General features: G+C 40.9%; 1 protein-coding gene across 3 annotated transcripts in view; it reads left to right on the top strand.

The window, feature by feature from the left end:
- LOC139480429 (AP-3 complex subunit delta-1-like) overlaps window positions 1-16,826 on the top strand; it is a 37,115-nt gene extending 20,289 nt beyond the window's left edge. For 2 of the 3 annotated variants that reach the window (XM_071263501.1, XM_071263500.1), the window contains exons 14-34: window positions 668-794; window positions 1,013-1,116; window positions 1,467-1,698; window positions 2,319-2,464; window positions 3,103-3,198; window positions 4,055-4,118; window positions 4,883-4,951; window positions 5,705-5,783; window positions 6,271-6,443; window positions 6,612-6,691; window positions 7,146-7,293; window positions 8,207-8,383; window positions 9,072-9,242; window positions 10,424-10,603; window positions 11,200-11,247; window positions 11,636-11,773; window positions 12,288-12,428; window positions 13,377-13,462; window positions 14,877-15,001; window positions 15,755-15,834; window positions 16,656-16,826. In XM_071263501.1, the coding sequence (XP_071119602.1) occupies window positions 668-794; window positions 1,013-1,116; window positions 1,467-1,698; window positions 2,319-2,464; window positions 3,103-3,198; window positions 4,055-4,118; window positions 4,883-4,951; window positions 5,705-5,783; window positions 6,271-6,443; window positions 6,612-6,691; window positions 7,146-7,293; window positions 8,207-8,383; window positions 9,072-9,242; window positions 10,424-10,603; window positions 11,200-11,247; window positions 11,636-11,773; window positions 12,288-12,428; window positions 13,377-13,462; window positions 14,877-15,001; window positions 15,755-15,834; window positions 16,656-16,754 (2,563 nt within the window). In that variant the 3' untranslated portion in view covers window positions 16,755-16,826. The remainder of the gene's footprint in view (window positions 1-667; window positions 795-1,012; window positions 1,117-1,466; window positions 1,699-2,318; window positions 2,465-3,102; window positions 3,199-4,054; window positions 4,119-4,882; window positions 4,952-5,704; window positions 5,784-6,270; window positions 6,444-6,611; window positions 6,692-7,145; window positions 7,294-8,206; window positions 8,384-9,071; window positions 9,243-10,423; window positions 10,604-11,199; window positions 11,248-11,635; window positions 11,774-12,287; window positions 12,429-13,376; window positions 13,463-14,876; window positions 15,002-15,754; window positions 15,835-16,655) is intronic. The other variant, XM_071263502.1, reaches the window with a different exon arrangement.
- Window positions 16,827-18,802: the final 1,976 nt, after the last annotated feature.

Genomic DNA, 18,802 nt, shown 5'->3' with positions numbered 1-18,802 from the left:
ATGTTCGTTGCGTATTTGATACGCTTGGATTATATTTTACTGTGTATTTCTGCATTTCTGATGCGTATTTTACGCAGTTACGCAGCTTATCTGGAGCTCTGTAATATAGTCATGATAGTATGGTTGAAAAGTATGTCATGGGCGTCTTCTGAAACAGTATGGCTGCTGTATATTTCTGAAGATTTGAAACTGTCCTCAGTCTCCAGGGGTGAGAATCTTTGCGGATCAGCAAATTTCCACAAATTTTAGTGACCACAAATTTGTTAAAATCTGATGGCTTCAGGGGGGCCAAGCCACCCCCCCCCCCCCCCCCCCCCCATAAACAATAAACAGCCAAAAATTATGGACCTCGCTCTATTGAAAAGAAGTTTCAGCTGAAATGAAAATATCCATTCTCATCCCTGAGTCACTGAGACTGCCATTCAGCTGAGGCATCAAGGATTGCTGAGATTGCCCTCTTATGACACTTGGTCTCTCGCCACCATACCAGTGTTCAAAGGTTTAACCTTGTGTGTTAACATCCACTGTCATGCTTGATGCTCTGATGAAAGCGAAACGGCGTTAATACCAAGTCGTGAATAGCTGCAAGATTGCTGATGCAGCATTAAGCAATAATTACACTCAATTCAGAGTGAGAAATTTATCAATGTATGATAATGTCTTGTAGGTATGTGAGTATCTTGGTGGAGCTTACACGGATGGAGGGTACGCGACACGGCAAGATGATCGCTAGTCAAATGCTGGATGTGGCCATCAGAGTGCAGGCCATCAGGCAGTTTGCTGTGGATCAGATGGTAAGACACCTTGAAGGTCTCACTGTTTTGTAAACAAATTTTTGTCAACAGCTCAGTAAAATGTGAAAGTTATGAAGTTCTAACTTATTGGCAGGTGAATGTAAATGCTTTCAGTCTTAGTCTGTCGCTGTACATGCCTGACTTGATGTAACTTTGTGTGTAGAGAAGATTGTGTGTATTTATTCTCCGTCTGTGACACTTAATGTCTTTCCCTCCAGGCGATCCTGCTGGAGAACTCCCACGTGCTGGCCAACAACTCCCAGCGTAACGGCATCTGTGAGGTCCTGTATGCAGCAGCATGGATATGTGGAGAATTTTCAGAGTGAGTAGGATGTTTCTAAAAATGTGATATCAGTGGAAGTAGTACCAAAATCTTTTACCAAATCAATGTTCGGAAGTAATGATACTGCGATCGTAAGTATCACTACTAATGCTATATCACCATCTCGTTTGTTTGGATCAGACTCTATTATTTGCTAGTGGACATGAAATAGTTGTAATTTTGCTGACAGTGGTGAAAAGGAATAAACAATTACTCGCTCATTTTATGAAATGAAAATATTTCTTGGAACATGATATGAATTTCAGAATATTTGTTGGGGCCAATGCCAACATTAGTCCTCACTCTCCATCGCGAGCACAAGTTATCATGTACACTGTGTTCTTGTTAAGATGTCTGAAGGACCCTAAGTCCACGCTGGAGGCCATGCTTCGTCCCAAGATCACCATCCTGCCGGGCCACATACAGAGTGTGTATGTTCAGAACATCCTGAAGCTGTACGGGAAGGTGGTGCGGCAGGCGGAGGAGGACGGAGAGGAGGACCTGCTCCGGGAGGTCAACCAGCTCATGTCCGAGAAGCTGCCCATCTTTGTCTCCAGCGCTGACCTGGAGGTGCAAGAGAGAGTGAGTACTCTGCAGCCTTGGAATATCGGTTTTTTCCAGGGGCCTTGTTTAAAACTTCTCACTTGTCCACCGAATTTGTAGCTACTCCAGCGTTGAGAACTGGTGAAGTGTTACATCCATCAAAGGTTACTGGTCATTTATTTAAAGGACTACCATCATGAGATTTTTACTTGTCCTCAGCATAATTGAGCAGTCTCGGGCAAGAGGACCAGAATGAAAATCAAAGGCTGATAATAACCATGATAATGAACACAATATAATGAGCATGATATGAGTACGATATATGAACACGGTATATGAACATGGTATATGAATACAATATGTGAACACGGTATATGAACACGATATGTGACCACGATATATGAACATGGTATATGAACACGGTATATGAACATGGTATATGAATACAATATGTGACCACGGTATATGAACACGACATATGAACACAGTATATGAACACGATATGTGACCACGATATATGAACATGGTATATGAATACAATATGTGAACACCATATATGACCACGGTATATGAACACGATATATGAATACAATATGTGACCACGATATATGAACATGGTATATGATGTGCTGTTATGTTGAGTGTATGTCTTCTTGCAGGCTTGCTGTATCTTACAACTGGTGAAGTATGTCGGCAAGCTATTAGACAAAGGTGCTAAAATTGGAGATGACATAGAGCTGTTATATGCAGGAGAGCTCAACCCCGTCGCTCCTAAGGCTCAGAGAAAAGTGCCAGTGCCAGAGGGGTAAGTTGGAGGTGGTTACATTGCTTGGGTATCTGTGTATCAGAAGCCTCCCCCCAGGTTCATGGTATCTTTGCACTTGTGTGATGTCATTTGCACTTGTGTGATATCATTTGCACTTGTGTGATATCATTTGTACCTACAGTTCACTACACTCAAGACCCGTGAAGATATGCGTAGAGATTTGGTCTTTAGGACCATGCTTGCCGTAACAGGCAACTATGCTTGTCGTAAGAGGCGACTAACAGGATCAGGTGACATGGTTGATGCATGTCATCGTATCCCAATTGCGTAAATTGATGATCATGATATCAATCACTGGATTGTCTAGTCCAGACTCGATTACTTACAGACCGCCGTCATCATATAGGTGGAATATTGCTGAGTGTGGTGTTACACAACGAACAAATAAACAGATCACTGCACTCAAAATAGTAGTGAATGGTATAGCTATTGTACAAATTGACATCTATTTTCATACTTATCAGCTTATGGAGAGTGAGTGAGTTGGGTTTAGTGCTGCTTTTAACAATATTCCAGTTATGCCACAGCATGTCAGCTTAATGTGGGAGGCAAGCCAAAAGTGATGCAGGTCTCTGATGTTTGGTAGCAGGTAATATTGATGCAATGTTACTTTTTAGATTGGATCTAGACAAGTGGATAAATCATCCGCCTCCTGAAAGTTCAGATGAGGAAATTGGAGGCCCAGCCTTCTTCACTTCAGGTTCAGAACACAGGTGAGTGCTGGATGTATACAGGAGAGAACTCACATTAATCAAGTTGTAGTTGAAACACGGGGTAAAACCTGCATAAATCAAGATGAAGGTGAAACACGGGGTAGAACCTGCATAAATCAAGATGGAGGTGAAACACGGGGTAGAACCTGCATAAATCAAGATGAAGGTGAAACACGGGGTAGAACCTGCATAAATCAAGTTGAAGGTGAAACACAGGGTAAAACCTGCATAAATCAAGTTGAAGGTGAAACACAGGGTAAAACCTGCATAAATTAAGTTGAAGGTGAAACACAGGGTAGAACCTGCATAAATCAAGTTGAAGGTGAAACACAGGGTAGAACCTGCATAAATCAAGTTGAAGGTGAAACACAGGGTAAAACCTGCATTAATCAAGTTGAAGGTGAAACACAGGGTAAAACCACAATAATTCATGTAGGTGAAACTCAGGGTAAAACCTGCATAAATCAAGTTGAAGATGAAACACAGGGTAAAACCTGCAGAAATCAAGTTGAAGTTGAAACACAGGGTAAAACCTGCATAAATCAAGTTGAAGATGAAACACAGGGTAAAACCTGCATAAATCAAGTTGAAGATGAAACACAGGGTAAAACCTGCATAAATCAAGTTGAAGGTGAAACACAGGGTAAAACCTGCATAAATCAAGTTGAAGATGAAACACAGGGTAGAACCTGCATAAATCAAGTTGAAGGTGAGACACAGGGTAGAACCACAATAATACAAGTAGGTGAAACACAGGATAACGCCTGCATAAATCAAGTTGAAGGTGAGACACAGGGTAGAACCTGCATTGAGTCATTGCCAGCTGTTCTCATTATCCATGGTGTGTTACTTTCAGGGATACCTACCAGTATGAAAGTGAAAGGAAAGCCTATGAGCCTACAGCAGAAGAGTTAGAGAAGGTGAGGTGTTATTTACAACATTCAGAAGCCTGTGCCCCCATGAAGATCCCAGTTAGAATTGGTCTCCAGCAACCCAGCATGTTGTAAGAGGCTACTAACGGGTTCAGATGGTCAAGATCATATCCCAAGTGCTTAGATCGATTCTCATTGTGCCAACCTATGGATTGTCTGATCCAGACTTGATTATTTACAGACCTCCATCATATAGCTGGAATATTGCTGAGAGCAGCATTTAACAACAAATAAACAAGAAACTTCTTATGTTTTCTTTTAAGTCTGAACCTTAAACGTTACTTGTATTTGGAAGATTAAGAAGGACTAATATTTGTACACATACACAATATTGATTCTATATTTCTCTTTAGATTATATTTTTTTTAAGGTTTATGTGGATATATTGTACAGATAGTGTTTTAAGTCTACGTAGACAAACAACTCAAAACAAAGGGTATCAAAAACCGACACAATATATTTTAAGTTACACCATCTACAAATATTTAGCTTGCTGATATTACTGGGATATTGCTTGTCGTAAGAGGCGACTAACGGGATCAGACTCGCTGACTTGGTTGATGCATGTCATCGTATCCTAATTGCATAGATCGATGCTCATGATGTTAGTCACTGGATTGTCTTGTCCAGACTTGATTATTTACAGACCGCTGTCATATAGGTGGAATATTGCTGAGTGTGGCGTTAAACAACAAACAAACAAAATTCATTAGTTTTGTGATGGAGTAATCTCATAGGTGTATATATTACAGAGGCGGGAGGCCAGGAAGGTCGAGATGGAACACAATCCCCACTACCTGAAAGGAGATATCAAAAAGAAGGTTGGTTGTAAAATACATTGATGAACAGAAGTAGATCAGGCTGAAGTAGGAGGGCAGACAAATGGTTCAGGATTGATCCAGACACACGGGAATAGAAGATAACCTTATCATGATGGCGTTGAACTAAAAAATAATAAATGACAGGAGTAATAACAATAACTGTTACCGTATTCGACCCAATAAGCGCCCATTTCCCAATAAGCACACACACCCGGTTCCGGAAATTTATATAGTAATTATTTCGTTTTAAATTAAAATTGTCCGGGAACCGAGGTTTCCGGATATTGGAAGTCTGTAAAAGCGGGGCATGACTGTATTCTGTTTATTTTAGATATTTGTGACTTAAGGCTTACTGATGAATTTACACCAATTTGACTCTGAATTGGTCCCAATAAGCGCCCACCCCTTCTGTCTTTGGATCAAATACGGTACAGAGGACTAAGTTGTACGGTGCTTATGTATTCTTCATAATCAATGTCTGTCCTGTAATCATAATCACAAGCCCAATTGGGTGTGGAGGGGTAGCCTAGTGGTTAAAGCGTTGGCTCGCCATGCCGAAGACCGGTTCGATTCCCCACATGGGTACAATGTGTGAAGCCCATTTTCCGGTGTCCCCCGCCGTGATATTGCTGGAATATTGCTAAAATCGGCGTGAAACCATACTCACTCAAACGCCCAATTGAGACTTTGTCCATCAAAGCAAACAAAGATATTGATAAAGGAAGCTATTTGTGTGTTGTTTTTTTCCTCCAGAGCAAGAAGTATGATACCAGCCACATTGATGACATCCCAGTTGCCACATTAGACTTGTCTGTGCCACTCCATGTGCCAGGTGTGTACACTTCTCTACCTGCATGCCCTGACTATGTATAACTGACTCTCTGGTGATTTGGTTTCCTCATTTACTATTAACTATGCATGTTTGTAAATACAGAGAGAATTTGCCTGCAGATGGTATTATGTTGCCACATTAGATATGAGACATATTGACCTATTTGATATTGGAAATATTTCTATTAGGTACATCATCTTTTGATGATTTTTGGGCTGTCATTTAACTGATTGAGACTTGTCTGTGTAAATCAAGATGAAGACAAGCTTGGAAAGCTTTGCCAGAAGTGACATTTGAATAAATTAATATTAACTTGATTTGAAAAATTCACAAAATGTTTAAATTGGACAGCTGGACTTGAAATGTAAATTGGTTACGTGTAACAGTAATTGAAACTAACGTCCACAAAGTCCTCTGCTGTAGTGCATGATATGTCTTACTGGGATAGCGGCAACTGCTGTATCTCTGGGCTTTTTTCTCTCTGCAGGTCTGTCTGCCTCAGATAAATATTTAAATATGTATTCAAATGTAGACACGCGGGACAAGTCCAGAAAAGGGAAGAAAGGCAAGAAGAAGAAGAGGAGGAAGGGAAAAGAATCGGATTCGGAGGAGGACCTCCCTGCAATGCACGCTGTCAGCACTGTAGAGGAAATGCCTGAGGTATTGACTCATTCAGAACGATTTGATAAGTCTTGAGATGGTAGCAGTTTCAGATGAAGCTATTAAAGATGTTTTAACCTGCACTAACATTTGTTTTGAAGGTGTTATAGATCATTTTGTTTCAAATCCGATTAGTTGTCATTCTGTAAGGTTTGTGTTCTGTTTCAGGGTGCTCACCTCTCGGACAATGAAAATGTTGATGAATTTTCATCAGATCCTTTCAAGAAGTTGGATGTTAATCTGGATGAGTGAGTTTTTTTAGAGAAATGATGAAAGTACTTGTGGTAAATGTAAAAGCTAGAAGCATGTATTTCACACAGACTCTGACTTTCAAATTATGTACATGAAGAATATACAACTCGTAGCTAAGCTTTGTACTTGGACAACGATAATTATTTTGTGATGCTGTAACATAGACTGACCAAAGTTCTTATGATGGGAAATATTTTGAAGCCATTCATTGCGTACCCCGCGCGGTCGTAGCCTTGTGGTTAAAGCGTTCGCTCGTCACGCTGAAGACCCGAGTTTGATTCCTGACATGGGTACAATGTGTGAAGCCCATTTCTGGTGTCCCCCCGCCATGATATTGCTAGAATATTGCCAAAAGCGGCGTAAAACCATACTCACTCACTCATTGCGAACCCCAGTTGTGTTCAAGAAAGTATTGCCCCCCCTGATTCCATGCTTGTCTGTGTGTTGTAGACCACTGCGGGATGACGAGAAGCTGCCTGTGAGGCAACACAGACTGGTGCTGGAGGCGTCGCTGGACAAGGAGCTGGACGGAGACACGGAAAAGACCAAGAGAAAACACAGGAAGGAGAAAGAAAAGAAGAAAGACAAGAAGGAAAAGGTAAGAAAGTTACATCAAGATGTGTCAAATAGCTTACATTTACTGTAACAGTGTGCCCTGATCTCTATTAAAGCCACATTGCTTACATTCTTGGTGACTGGTAGATCTATCTAAGCAGTAAGTGTACAGTAAGCATCGACATGTGCTTATCATGGATAGAAATGTAGTTTACAGGGCCTCATAGTGTATTCTTTATTATCCGTCCGTCCGTCCGTCACGTTTCGTTTTGTTTCCGGAGCATAACTCATAAACCGTTCAATATTTTTTCATCAAACTCTGAAAGTCTGTCAGGTACATGCTGAACTGGTGCCTTTTGCTATTTAGAAATTTTTATTTTTTACGTTTCCATGGCAACAAGATGGATTTAGGTTCTGTGAGGGTAGGGTTCGTTTCCAGAGCATAACTCATAAACCGTTCAATATTTTTTCATGAACCTTTGCAGGTTTGTCAGGTACATGCTAAACTGGTGCCTTTTGCTATTTAGAAATTTTAGAAATTTTTATTTTTTTACGTTTCCATGGCAGCAAGATGGACTTAGGTTCCAAACTTTTCCACCTCGGTTAAAAAAGGTTAAGGTTTGTTTAGATTTAATTATGTCATAAATTCTGCAACAGGGGCGGGGGATATAGCCACGTTAGTGGCAAACTCTTGTTTAGGTGATGTTTTGGATTAGATCCTCATGCCATAGTTCAGCACACAGTAAAATATAGGAGTTATCGTTCCATTGTGTCCGCGTTGTTATTTGACCCACAAGTATTAATTTAACTGTCATTGGCACGCAAATTTCAACTAAGGTTCTTGTAACAGTGGAAGTATGATGTGTCATGTCATGTCAACAAAGTGTGTTTTAAGGTTTTTGCACAATGCAAATAGCAATAGAGCCTTCCTTTTCAATGTTTTATCTGTGTTATAGAAGGAGAAGAAAGAGAAGAGAGACAAGAAGAAATCAAAGTCAGAGCATAAGGACAAGGATGGCCCAACTTTGCTTCTAACGGCAGCTGAGGAGGAAACGGCATCAGAAGCCAACATCGTCAACAACGTGGACAATACAGCCACCAGCATTAGTCCCCCTGAAGAACAGTCAGATAAGGTCAGCGTCTTGCAGGGACTGAAACATGGCACTCGTTGTCCCCACCACTGTGAATGTCTTTGATCTCCGGCATCCAAACCAACCCATCGTGACATCATTCTCAGGGCGACTTTGCTGGTTGTCATAAGCGACTAATGGGATCCGGTGGTCAGGCTCGCTGACCTGGTTGATACAGGTCATCGTATCCCATTTGCATTGATCGATGCTCATGATGTCAATCACTGGATTGTCTGGTTCAGACTTGATTATTTACAGACCGCCGTCATATAGCTGGAATATTGCTGAGTGCGGCGTTAAACAACAAACAAACATTCTCAGGGATGGAAGTTAGGACTTGCCCCATTGTAGATCTGGGGCGGTCGGGTAGCCTAGTGGTTAAAGCGTTCGCTTGTCACGCCGAAGACCCAGGTTCGATTCCCGACATGGGTACAATGTGTGAAGCCCATTTCTGGTGTCCCCCGCCATGATATTGCTGGGATATTGCTAAAAGCTGCCAGCACTATTTCATACCTGCTTCAAAGCGAGCTGTTGTATCCAACAGAACATATTTCTTTTGACATACTCGTAAAATATACAAGTGCATTGGACATGATCGTCTAGGATCTTTTTGGAATTTCTGTTTTTCATTGTTAAAATATTTTTGGTTAATGAGTGACTTTGATAATGAAAGCAACTCTGTTCATGACAGACCAACGACATAGAGTTCTGGCTGTCAGGGAGTGATGCTGCCACAACCCCCTCCCCAGTTAAAGATTCAAGGCCAGTGGTGAACAATGTAGATCGAACAAAGTCACCCAAACTCACGGTCAATGATGTTCTGTCATCCGAGGAAGAAGATAGCGCTAAAGTGAACGAGGAGGTGGGTACTCTGGCCTGCAGTTGGTGGAGATACACGTTTGAAGTGTGTTTTCTTTTATGTTCGGTTATTTCTTCCCTTTATTGAATGTTTGAAAGTGGGGGTGATCCTGTCATGGTGATGCAGTGTGAATGTGTGGTACAGTGTGAATGTGTGGTACAGTGTGAATGTGTGGTACAGTGTGAATGTGTGGTACAGGTAGATCTCACAGGGACACTGGGATCTTCCCGAGGCAAGAGATTTAACTGACTTTAAAAGTCCAGTTTCCACCCTTCCCGAACTAGGCTGGAATTCCTGGGCTCGGTCGTAGAGCCACCAGTGGTTATTACAAGTTATGTCCCTTCTATGTCCCTCCTATCGACCAATCAGATTCCACTTCTCGTATCAGTTGCATTGGCTTCAAACAAAATGGTGGCGCCTGGTCAAGACGATCTGACCGATAATCAAGATCAATATTGTGATAAAACGGGTCTTACATCGCGAAGTGCATCAAATCACATGAGCACCTTCATTAAAAACCGTTAAAAGATTTGGAAAATATCTGTTGACGTGTTGGCGGTGCACATGTTTTGCAAATTGGACCATGCATAGACTCGTAAGTCCAGCCAAAATGTAACTCTATAATACCAGCCTAGTTCGGCAAGTGTGGAAACTGGAATTTTATAATCAGTTAACTCCCTTACCTCAGGAAGATGGGACATGTTGCTCAGTTTTCTGGGTGCAGGGCTTGGTATGCAGAGTTGATCTCGGGCTCAGAGCCCACATTCTCCCTGTGCTTTGGGGTTTCACCCAATTAGTATGAAATTAGGTCATGCACAACTTGAGTCTTTCCTCCAGCATGAATGTGACATGCAGTGATATAACTGAAATAAACACTCCCTCAGACAGTAGGACAGAAGTTGCAGTGGTAAGGTGTGATTGTGATCAGTTGCCTGGACTGGACTGATGTGAGTTTTGCTTTTAGGCAGACTATTGACATGTAGATCATTGCCTACTCCATAAGGCTCCACCAAGAGTAATAACTTTCCATGGCAACGGTGCCAAATGTTTTCTGCCTCAAATTACGGCATTTGTAGCCCTTAAAAATGACTGTTTCTCAAGTTATTACAGTTGATGGCCATTGCTTAAGAGAGAACTGTACTTCATCCCAAAACAAATTTTGAGACATATTTAAATATTTCCAGAAACCAAAGAAGAAGAAAGAGAAACGTGGGAGTAAGAAGGAGAAGAAAGAGAAGAAAGACAAGAAGAAGAAAGACAAGCTGCGGCGGCATGAGTACGAGGAGGCTGAGGGGATAACCACCCCGTCGAAGGAGAACATCTCCATGTCCCAGCAAGGCACCCCCATGGAGATACAGCTGCCGGTATGTGCTGACCACTCTCTGTGCATAGACTAGTGGCCAATACATGGTTATAATCATTTATCTTCAGTATGTCTGTCATCAAGATGTGACTGTAGTGAGTTATTCTCTTTCAGATTAAATCCTCCTTGGGGCACTTATTGCATTTTCCTTGCTCAAGAAAATCTACATGACATAGTTGTAACCATTTTTCCTTAATAAAAAATGTTACCACACAAAAAACTTCGTTTTTGTATGATATACGACCACCTTTACAGTGCCTCACCCTCCACGTGATTTGGATGAGAGTTACTCCCCCTGGCGCGGGGTTAGGAGGGTGAGGCACTGTAAAGGTGGTCGTATATATATATCATACAAAAACAAAGTTTTTTGTGTGGTAACATTTTTTATTAAAGAAAAATGGTTACAACTATGTCATGTAGATTTTCTTGAGCAAGGAAAATGCAATAAGTGCCCCAAGGAGGATTTCATCAGAGAATTCATAACCTCTACAGGTTTGTAAAAATTTTGTGCATGGGAATTTGGAGTACACATTGATTGATTAGTTGATGTAATAACAGTTTACTATGCTAATACTGACTTCTTCTCTCTTTTTGTAGCCAATGTCCAGTTATAAACTCCTTGCTGAAAATGCCACTTTGAGGATGGTAAGTAATTCTTCTATCATCATGATAATACTGTGTAGGTATTGGTGAAGCAATGATAGCTTGTACATTAGGGCCAATATGAAATGATGTCGTGACATGTTCATTGGAAAAAGTCTGTGGCCCAGTTGTCTAAGGCATGGCAATTAGCTCTGCAGAGTTGCATCCCTTGGGAACGCCAGAAGCTGATGATCATGGGTTTGAATCCTGGTTTGCCCGAATTGTTTTTCGAAGTTTGTCAGAACCAGACAAGTGCCTCAAGGGTTTCACAAAAGTGGTATACATCTAAGACCTTAATCAATTCAGGCTTCCATTACACAGTTGACATGACGATTATGTTCAAAGTGCCATCTAACCCAACTTACTCACTGATGTGAATGTCTCTTTACAGACATACGAGACACGAGTATCACCACAGCGTAGTGACCAGATCATCATTTCGGTAGTCTTCAATAATCAGACCAAGAACCACTTGAAGGACCTGGAATTCAATGTCCTGGACACACTCAACACCAAGCTGATCAGAGGGGTATGTACTCAAACTTCATCACTGTTTACTATCTCTAGGTTTTCTCTTAGCATCTTTTAGGAGTTTTGAATCGGGTAGAATAGGCCTTCAGCAATCCGCTCTTGCCATAAAAGGGGACTATGCTTGTCGTAAGAGGCAAAGGGGATCGGGTGGTGAGGCTCACTGACTTGGTTCATGCATGTCATCATATTCGAATTGCGTGGATCGATGCTCATGATGTCATTGTATTCCAATTGCGTGGATCGATGCTCATGATGTCAATCACTGGATTGTCTGGCCCAGAGTTGATTTTTTTTCAGACCTATTCACTTTATTATAACAAATGTTATATCGGTGATAACACTTTCTTAGTAAAATATGAGGCGGTTGGGTAGCCTTGTGGTTAAAGCCTTCGCTCGTCACACCGAAGAGCCAGGTTCGATTCCTGACATGGGTACATTGTGTGAAGCCCGAGGCTTCCACCAGTGAAAACCTTGCAATTTGTCTTTATTTGCAAACTCTTCTTTGATTTCAGATGGGCAAATCCCACCATGATGCTGTCAGGGTTCCCTTCATCTTGCTGCCTGAGTCCCAGAACGAGGGACAGTTTGCCTTCAGCATTGAAAGTATTTCTATGTCTCAGAGGATGAGGGGAACACTCACGTACATTATCAAGGTAATATGAAGGTCATTGTGAACCTAATAAGGCTAAAAAAAACCAATAGTCTTGGTTCTATGTACCGGCCGCATCGTCATAAAGTTTGCCGCACGTTTCATTTGTAGTTCCGTTTTAAAATCCCCCAATAAAATCCTTATATTTTCCAAGTCCAACTTTGGTCAATTACTGTATTGCAGTATTTTAATCATCAAGGAATACATACTAGTTTGAACAACTTAGAAGTAAAAAACCAAAACACGCCGCCTTCCCGCACTATATTCTCAAAAGCCATTGTCGCAGAACCATTTCTTCCCAGGCATTCATTTTGTCAGTTTGAAAATAAGTTGTATGTGTGTTTTGGTTACGATGTTAGGTAATTGGGGTGAAACGATACATCAGTGCATCGTCAGTTTTCTTGTGACGTTATGATACACGATGCGTTTTTTGAGATGATACACTTGCTGAAATAAATTACTTACTACTCGTTCAATGACCCCAAGCATTTTTTGTCTGTCAAATATCGCAAAAAGTGTTGTAAGTAGTGTTTCAAGTATACTACTTAAATAGCCGCTACAAACATGTCTACATAAAGCTTTTCCTTTTGAACCTGCTCTGAAATATTTCAGTCAAGATGTTTCCATGCGATTTGAGGTAAACATGAGTATCGTGATATGTATTGTATCGTGACCCATGTAATGGATCTTGCTGTATCATTTCACCCCTGTAGGAATATTACCGAGACAATGGTGCCTTAGAAGAAGACATTTCTTCTATTTTGGGCTTGCCTTTTGTTTGATTGTGCAAACCTTGTAAGCAATGAAGAACTTTCATTCAGTTGAATAACAAAGATGGGAAATTATGATTATGAAGAATACTTGTTGAACATTGATACGGAAAGGTACACATACTTGCTTCTGACAGTCTGCCTTGAGTTATCTCCCCTGACAGTACCTGTGTTTGTTTCAGTCGGATGATGGTTCAACACATGAAAAACTAGACTTTAAGCTTCAGCTTCCGTGTAGCTCTTACCTTGTCACAACACCATGCAAGAGGTAGGTACAGACATCCTTCAGTTACGTCTCCATCACTAATCACAATCCCCGTGGGACCGCCTCCGTGGTCTAATGGTAGAGCGTCTGCCCGGAGAGCGGAAGGTCCGGGGTTTGATCCCCTACCGCGTCATACCAAAAGACGTTAAAAGATGTACTTGTTGTTACCCTGTCTGGCGCTCGACATTAAGGGGCTAAAACAAGGACTGGTCGGCTCAGTCAGTATACTGTGTCTGATTGGGGTATTCATGATAAACTGTGGCATGTTATCTTAGTGGGCTAGCACTATAAATTGGCATCAGTCCGGACTAGTACAAGCAGCCACACACATACATACACGTGCATGCACATCGCTATATAAGTGTAATAATCTTGGACGTGACATTAAACCCCATTTCACCTCACCTCACAATCCCCGTGGGGATTCTGGGTTAGAATTGATCCCCAGCTACCATTGCTGGTCATAAGAGGGGACAAAATGGATCCTGTGGTCAGGCTCGGTGCCTTGGTTGAAAGTGTGTCCTTGTACACTGGTGTGGATCGTTGCTCACAGTATCGATCACTGGATTATCTTGTCCAGACTCAATTATTTACAGGCTTCCTTCATATTGCTGAGTGTAGATTGAAGATTTGTAGAAAGATGATCCTTTTCAACAAGAATATGTAGATGTAGATACTTAACCATAACTGTTCCAACAAAAATAAAACTTGTGCGTATCATCAAAATATTGTGAAGTAACCCTGCGTATTCGATAAGCAAATCAGCAACTTATTTTCAAATTATAAACGGGCATTCTGTCAACCTTGCCAAACTCTACGATGACAGTTACATCTTGATCATTTGCCATCACACTTTCTTGTGGAAGTATCGTGGTATTTTTGAGTCATTTAAAGATCTCGAACCCACACGACACCAGTTTGCAGGGACTAGATGAATAGTGTTTTTAAATATTTAACTTAAATACCCACATGTGTAAAAACTAGTGGGTAACAGAAATTTGAATACCCAGATAGAATTACTGAAATCCAATGATTTTAAAATGCATGGGTAAAATACTCACAACACCAAAAGCTTATCTGGAGCTCTGCAGTATGTTTCTTGTTTACCAGTGTGGTACACATCTGTCTTGTTTATTTGTTTGTTGTTTAACGCTGCACTCAGCATTATTCCAGCAATATGACAGACCTCTGTAAATATTCATGCCTGGTACAGACAAACCAGTGATTGACGTCATGAGCATTGATCTAAACAACCAAGTCAGTGAGCCTTAACAGACGATCCCATTAGTCGCCTCCAGCCACAAGATCTTACCCAGATCGTCATGGGGGGTTTGACATCTTTGACCCCGCTCATGAAGTTGACATGTATGTTACTGAAAAAGTGGCGTTTAGACCAACTCACTTCCTTGTGTTTCAGTGATGAATTTGCTGAGTTACTAGCCAGTGGAGACCTGCCGGAGAAGGGCTCCTGTAAGCTGACTCCAGTAGACACCGAGTTCCCTCATGTCCTCGCCAAAATGTGCTTTTACCTGCATTTCAGATGTAAGTCAGAGAGAATGTATAGTCTGGAAAGTAATTTAAGGTACCGACGTTTACTACAATACCTGAAAAACTATCGGACCTACTCCAGTCAAAGTTGGTATGAGATTATTAAACAGTCATACATAACTGGATATTACATTTAAAGACAATCAGCATGATCGGTGCAGGAATAAAAAATCTGTCTATTTAGCTATCACTATATTTCATCAACAACCAGACCTGTTCGTCACGGGTGGAACGAGCATTCATTGAAACAGCCATCTGCATAATGCTACCCCTGCGTCACAGGGCCATATGACACAGTTGAACCAATCAATTTAACTCGAAAGGGTGCACGGGAATTACGCACGTTGAGACGCCCAACGCTAACACCGTATTCGTGCTATAATCTCATACCAACTTTGACTGGAGTAGGTCCGATAGTTTTTCAGATATTGTGGTAAACGTTGGTACCTTAAATTACCTTCCAGACAATAGTAACAGAGGTCATTGGTTTCTGGTGGACATACCTGTTTTTTTGTTGCAATAATATTGTTGAGCATTTGTGTTTGATGAAATAATTATTTGTAAGGACACATGTATTTACTTTGTCATTGTTTCATCTGTTTCATCCGTCATGAAATAATTATTTGGGAAGACACATATATTTACTGTGTTATTGTGCTTTGTCAATAGTTTCATGTATTTCATCTGGACTGAATTGCCAGAACTGCTTCATCAATAGACTAATTCATCTTTCATATTCAATTTCAGTAATAGAACAAGTAGATAAAAGTGCTTCATTATTCAGCAAGTCTATTCAAGGTCACCCAATCTGCTTACTGGTCAAAATGGTGAGTATTTCTGAACAACTACTTAACATATTTTTCTCTCTCTATCATGTCTATATCAGTTTCCTATAAATGTCAAAGTTTTTAAGAATCCAATTTATCATCCCAAACTGGCTTCCACAGGAGATATTACTTGGATGAGATCAAGCAATGTCTCCTAGGAGATATTCGCTTCAATGAAATTGCATCACAATACTTTGCAGACCATTGTGATGTCATTGGTTACCGTCATTTCACAGTCAAATAATATCGCTCCTCTCTGCCACTGAGGCTGGTTATCCGTACAATCAAGACACTGGTAATTACTGTTTCCCAAATAAAAGGTTGGACTGATTTTGGGTGATAAATAGAATCTCGACCCGTGAAGATCCGGGGTAGAATAGGTCTTCAGCAACCAATGCTTGCCGTAAAAGGCAACAATGCTTGTCGTAAAAGGCGACTAACGGTATCGGGTGGTCAGGTTCGCTGACTTGGTTTGATGCATGTCATCGATCCCAATTGCGTGGATCGATGCTCATGATATCAATCACTGGATTGTCTGGTCCAGACTTGATTATTTACAGATCGACGTCATATAGGTGGAATATTGCTGAGTGTGGGGTTAAATACAAACCAACCAACCAACCAACCAACCAAATAGAATCTCACTGTCTTTGTAAAATCTATCAACACTCGTTGAAGTTTCTAACGTTTATTCGCCCGTGTTGATATATGTCAGTATGTGAGCGAGATGTACAGATTTTACAACATGCTGATTTTATTTGCATCAATCATTATTTGTACATATTTAATGTTTGTGCTGATGACATTATTTCCTATTGCAGGTAAATGGTAGTCTGAATGTGGATGGGAAGAGTTCGGAGAGCAAGTTGTTGTCAGGATTGTTGGACGATATCAAATCTTTGTTGACGGAGGAGTCTTAACACTGAGTCAGCACATAATTTATTGTGATTCCAGACATTGTGATGAATACTACAAATACATATTTCATTCTATGGTATTTCTCTGCTTATTATGGACCACAATGTGTGATGTGTCACCCCCGGGCAGGGACACGCCCACCTGGGGAACGTGACTGTGTATGTGACCAAGGTGGATGATTCCGTATGTTCAAGATTCAGCTAATTCTACTGTGATTACAGGGATACAGGCAGTGTTTGGAAACTATGAGAGCTTTTCATTTGTAAATTTAGCTTGAGCTCAAATATTCAGAGGCATCAGTGATCGTCATGATATTGTTACGGAAACATGAAGAATCTGAAGATGTAACATTGCATCGGAATGATGTCCTGTTCATTGTGATGGTTGGGACAAAACTAGGATCATGTGTTGATCAGTGATGCAAACTGATGAAATTGTTTGATAGAAAAGCATTCTGGTGCATGCCATATTTATCAGTTACAGGAAGAAAATGAATGATCAGTTTTCTTTGAAATATAATCAGATATTGTGAAATAATATAAATGAAACACATGCATGGACAAATTATTTTAATGAGTATTATGTGATTTGTCAGACAAGTTGACTGCCTTCTGTATTAAATTCTTATCTTATTCCTCCTGTTTCGACATATTACTGTGCAACATTTTTATGAACAATGCTGTACATCAGCCATCATTAGTAGTATATATTGCAAACACGTTGGAGACTGCCATTCTTAATATCATGCAATTTGGTGCAGCAAATATTTGTCTGTAGGCTGTGCTGGTTCTACATTAGACAATCGTGAACTGTGTAGATTACCATTCATTGGGAACTTCCATGTCCGGTATTGTCAGTCCAGTGTGGAGCAGATGTAGACTCTCATCATCCTTTGTTGGAAACTGAAGAGTTTTTAGTTAGATGTGCTCTGGCTCAAAAAAACGTAGTTTTCATGTCCCAACCCTGTGACTTCATGAAGGAAGGACTGTTTCCTCTTGTGTAAGTGTGTCATACCACACTGGTTAGACATTGCTTCCAATGTGTTCTACCTGAATAGATGTATTTATTCTCAACTCATGTTTCACCTCTGCTTATTGCACACTAGCCATCACATCGGTATGTACAGTAATCAAATGTTTATTTCAATATGGTAGTCAAAACAATTGATACTAGACTTGTAGAACAAATGTTTGGTGACGAGTCAGTGCATGTGGTTTATTCTTCTATGTCACTGTTAGATGAAAAGATTGTGTGTGATGTAAATGCACGGGGCATGGTTACTATGTTGTAGAACTAGACTATTGTCAAACTGACCGCCAGTGATACAGAGAAGGCTGCTCACCGCAATGGTTTCAAGCTGATTTAGTACCGACAGTCCTCCGATATCAGAACTGTAAGAATAAAGACAGCTCATGGTCAGTGTTTGACTCCTGTAAAATCTCTAATGTTGGGGGGGTGTCTTTAAGTTTATTATGCCATTTCCTTTTCATGGCATCAACGTGAGTAAGTGAGTATGGTTTAACGCCGCTTTTAGCAATATTCAAGCAATATCACGGCGGGGGACACCAGAAATGGGCTTCACATATTGTACCCATGTCGGGAATCGAACCCGGGTCTTCGGCGTGATGAGCAGATGCTTTAACCACTAGGCTACCCGACCGCCCCTTGGCATCAACATGAAACCACTTTCTTGTCTCACTATAATGTCCAACCAAGAAAAGCTTGGCTTTCTCATGAATGTTCTCTATATAGAGAGCTTTCTCCTAAAGGTACTCTATATAGAAGGCTTTCTCCTGAATGTACTGTATATTGGGGAAGCCCTCCTTAAGGTACTCTGTATAGAAGGCTTTCTCCTGAAGGTACTCTGTATAGAGGGCTTTCTCCTGAAGGTACTCTGATATAAGGCTTTCTCCTGAAGGTACTCTGTATAGATGGCTTTCTCCTGAAGATACTCTGTATAGAGGGCTTTCTCCTGAATGTACCCTGTATAGAGAGCTTTCTCCTGAAGGTACTCTGTATAGGGGACTTTCTCCTGAAGGTACTCTGTATA

The sequence above is a fragment of the Haliotis cracherodii genome, unplaced genomic scaffold, assembly GCF_022045235.1.
Source record: "Haliotis cracherodii isolate W230 unplaced genomic scaffold, xgHalCrac1.p SCAF_4, whole genome shotgun sequence".
Taxonomy (NCBI): Eukaryota; Metazoa; Mollusca; class Gastropoda; order Lepetellida; family Haliotidae; genus Haliotis; species Haliotis cracherodii.
Note: the sequence above shows the minus strand (reverse complement) of the source record. Positions and strands in the feature narration are given on the sequence as shown.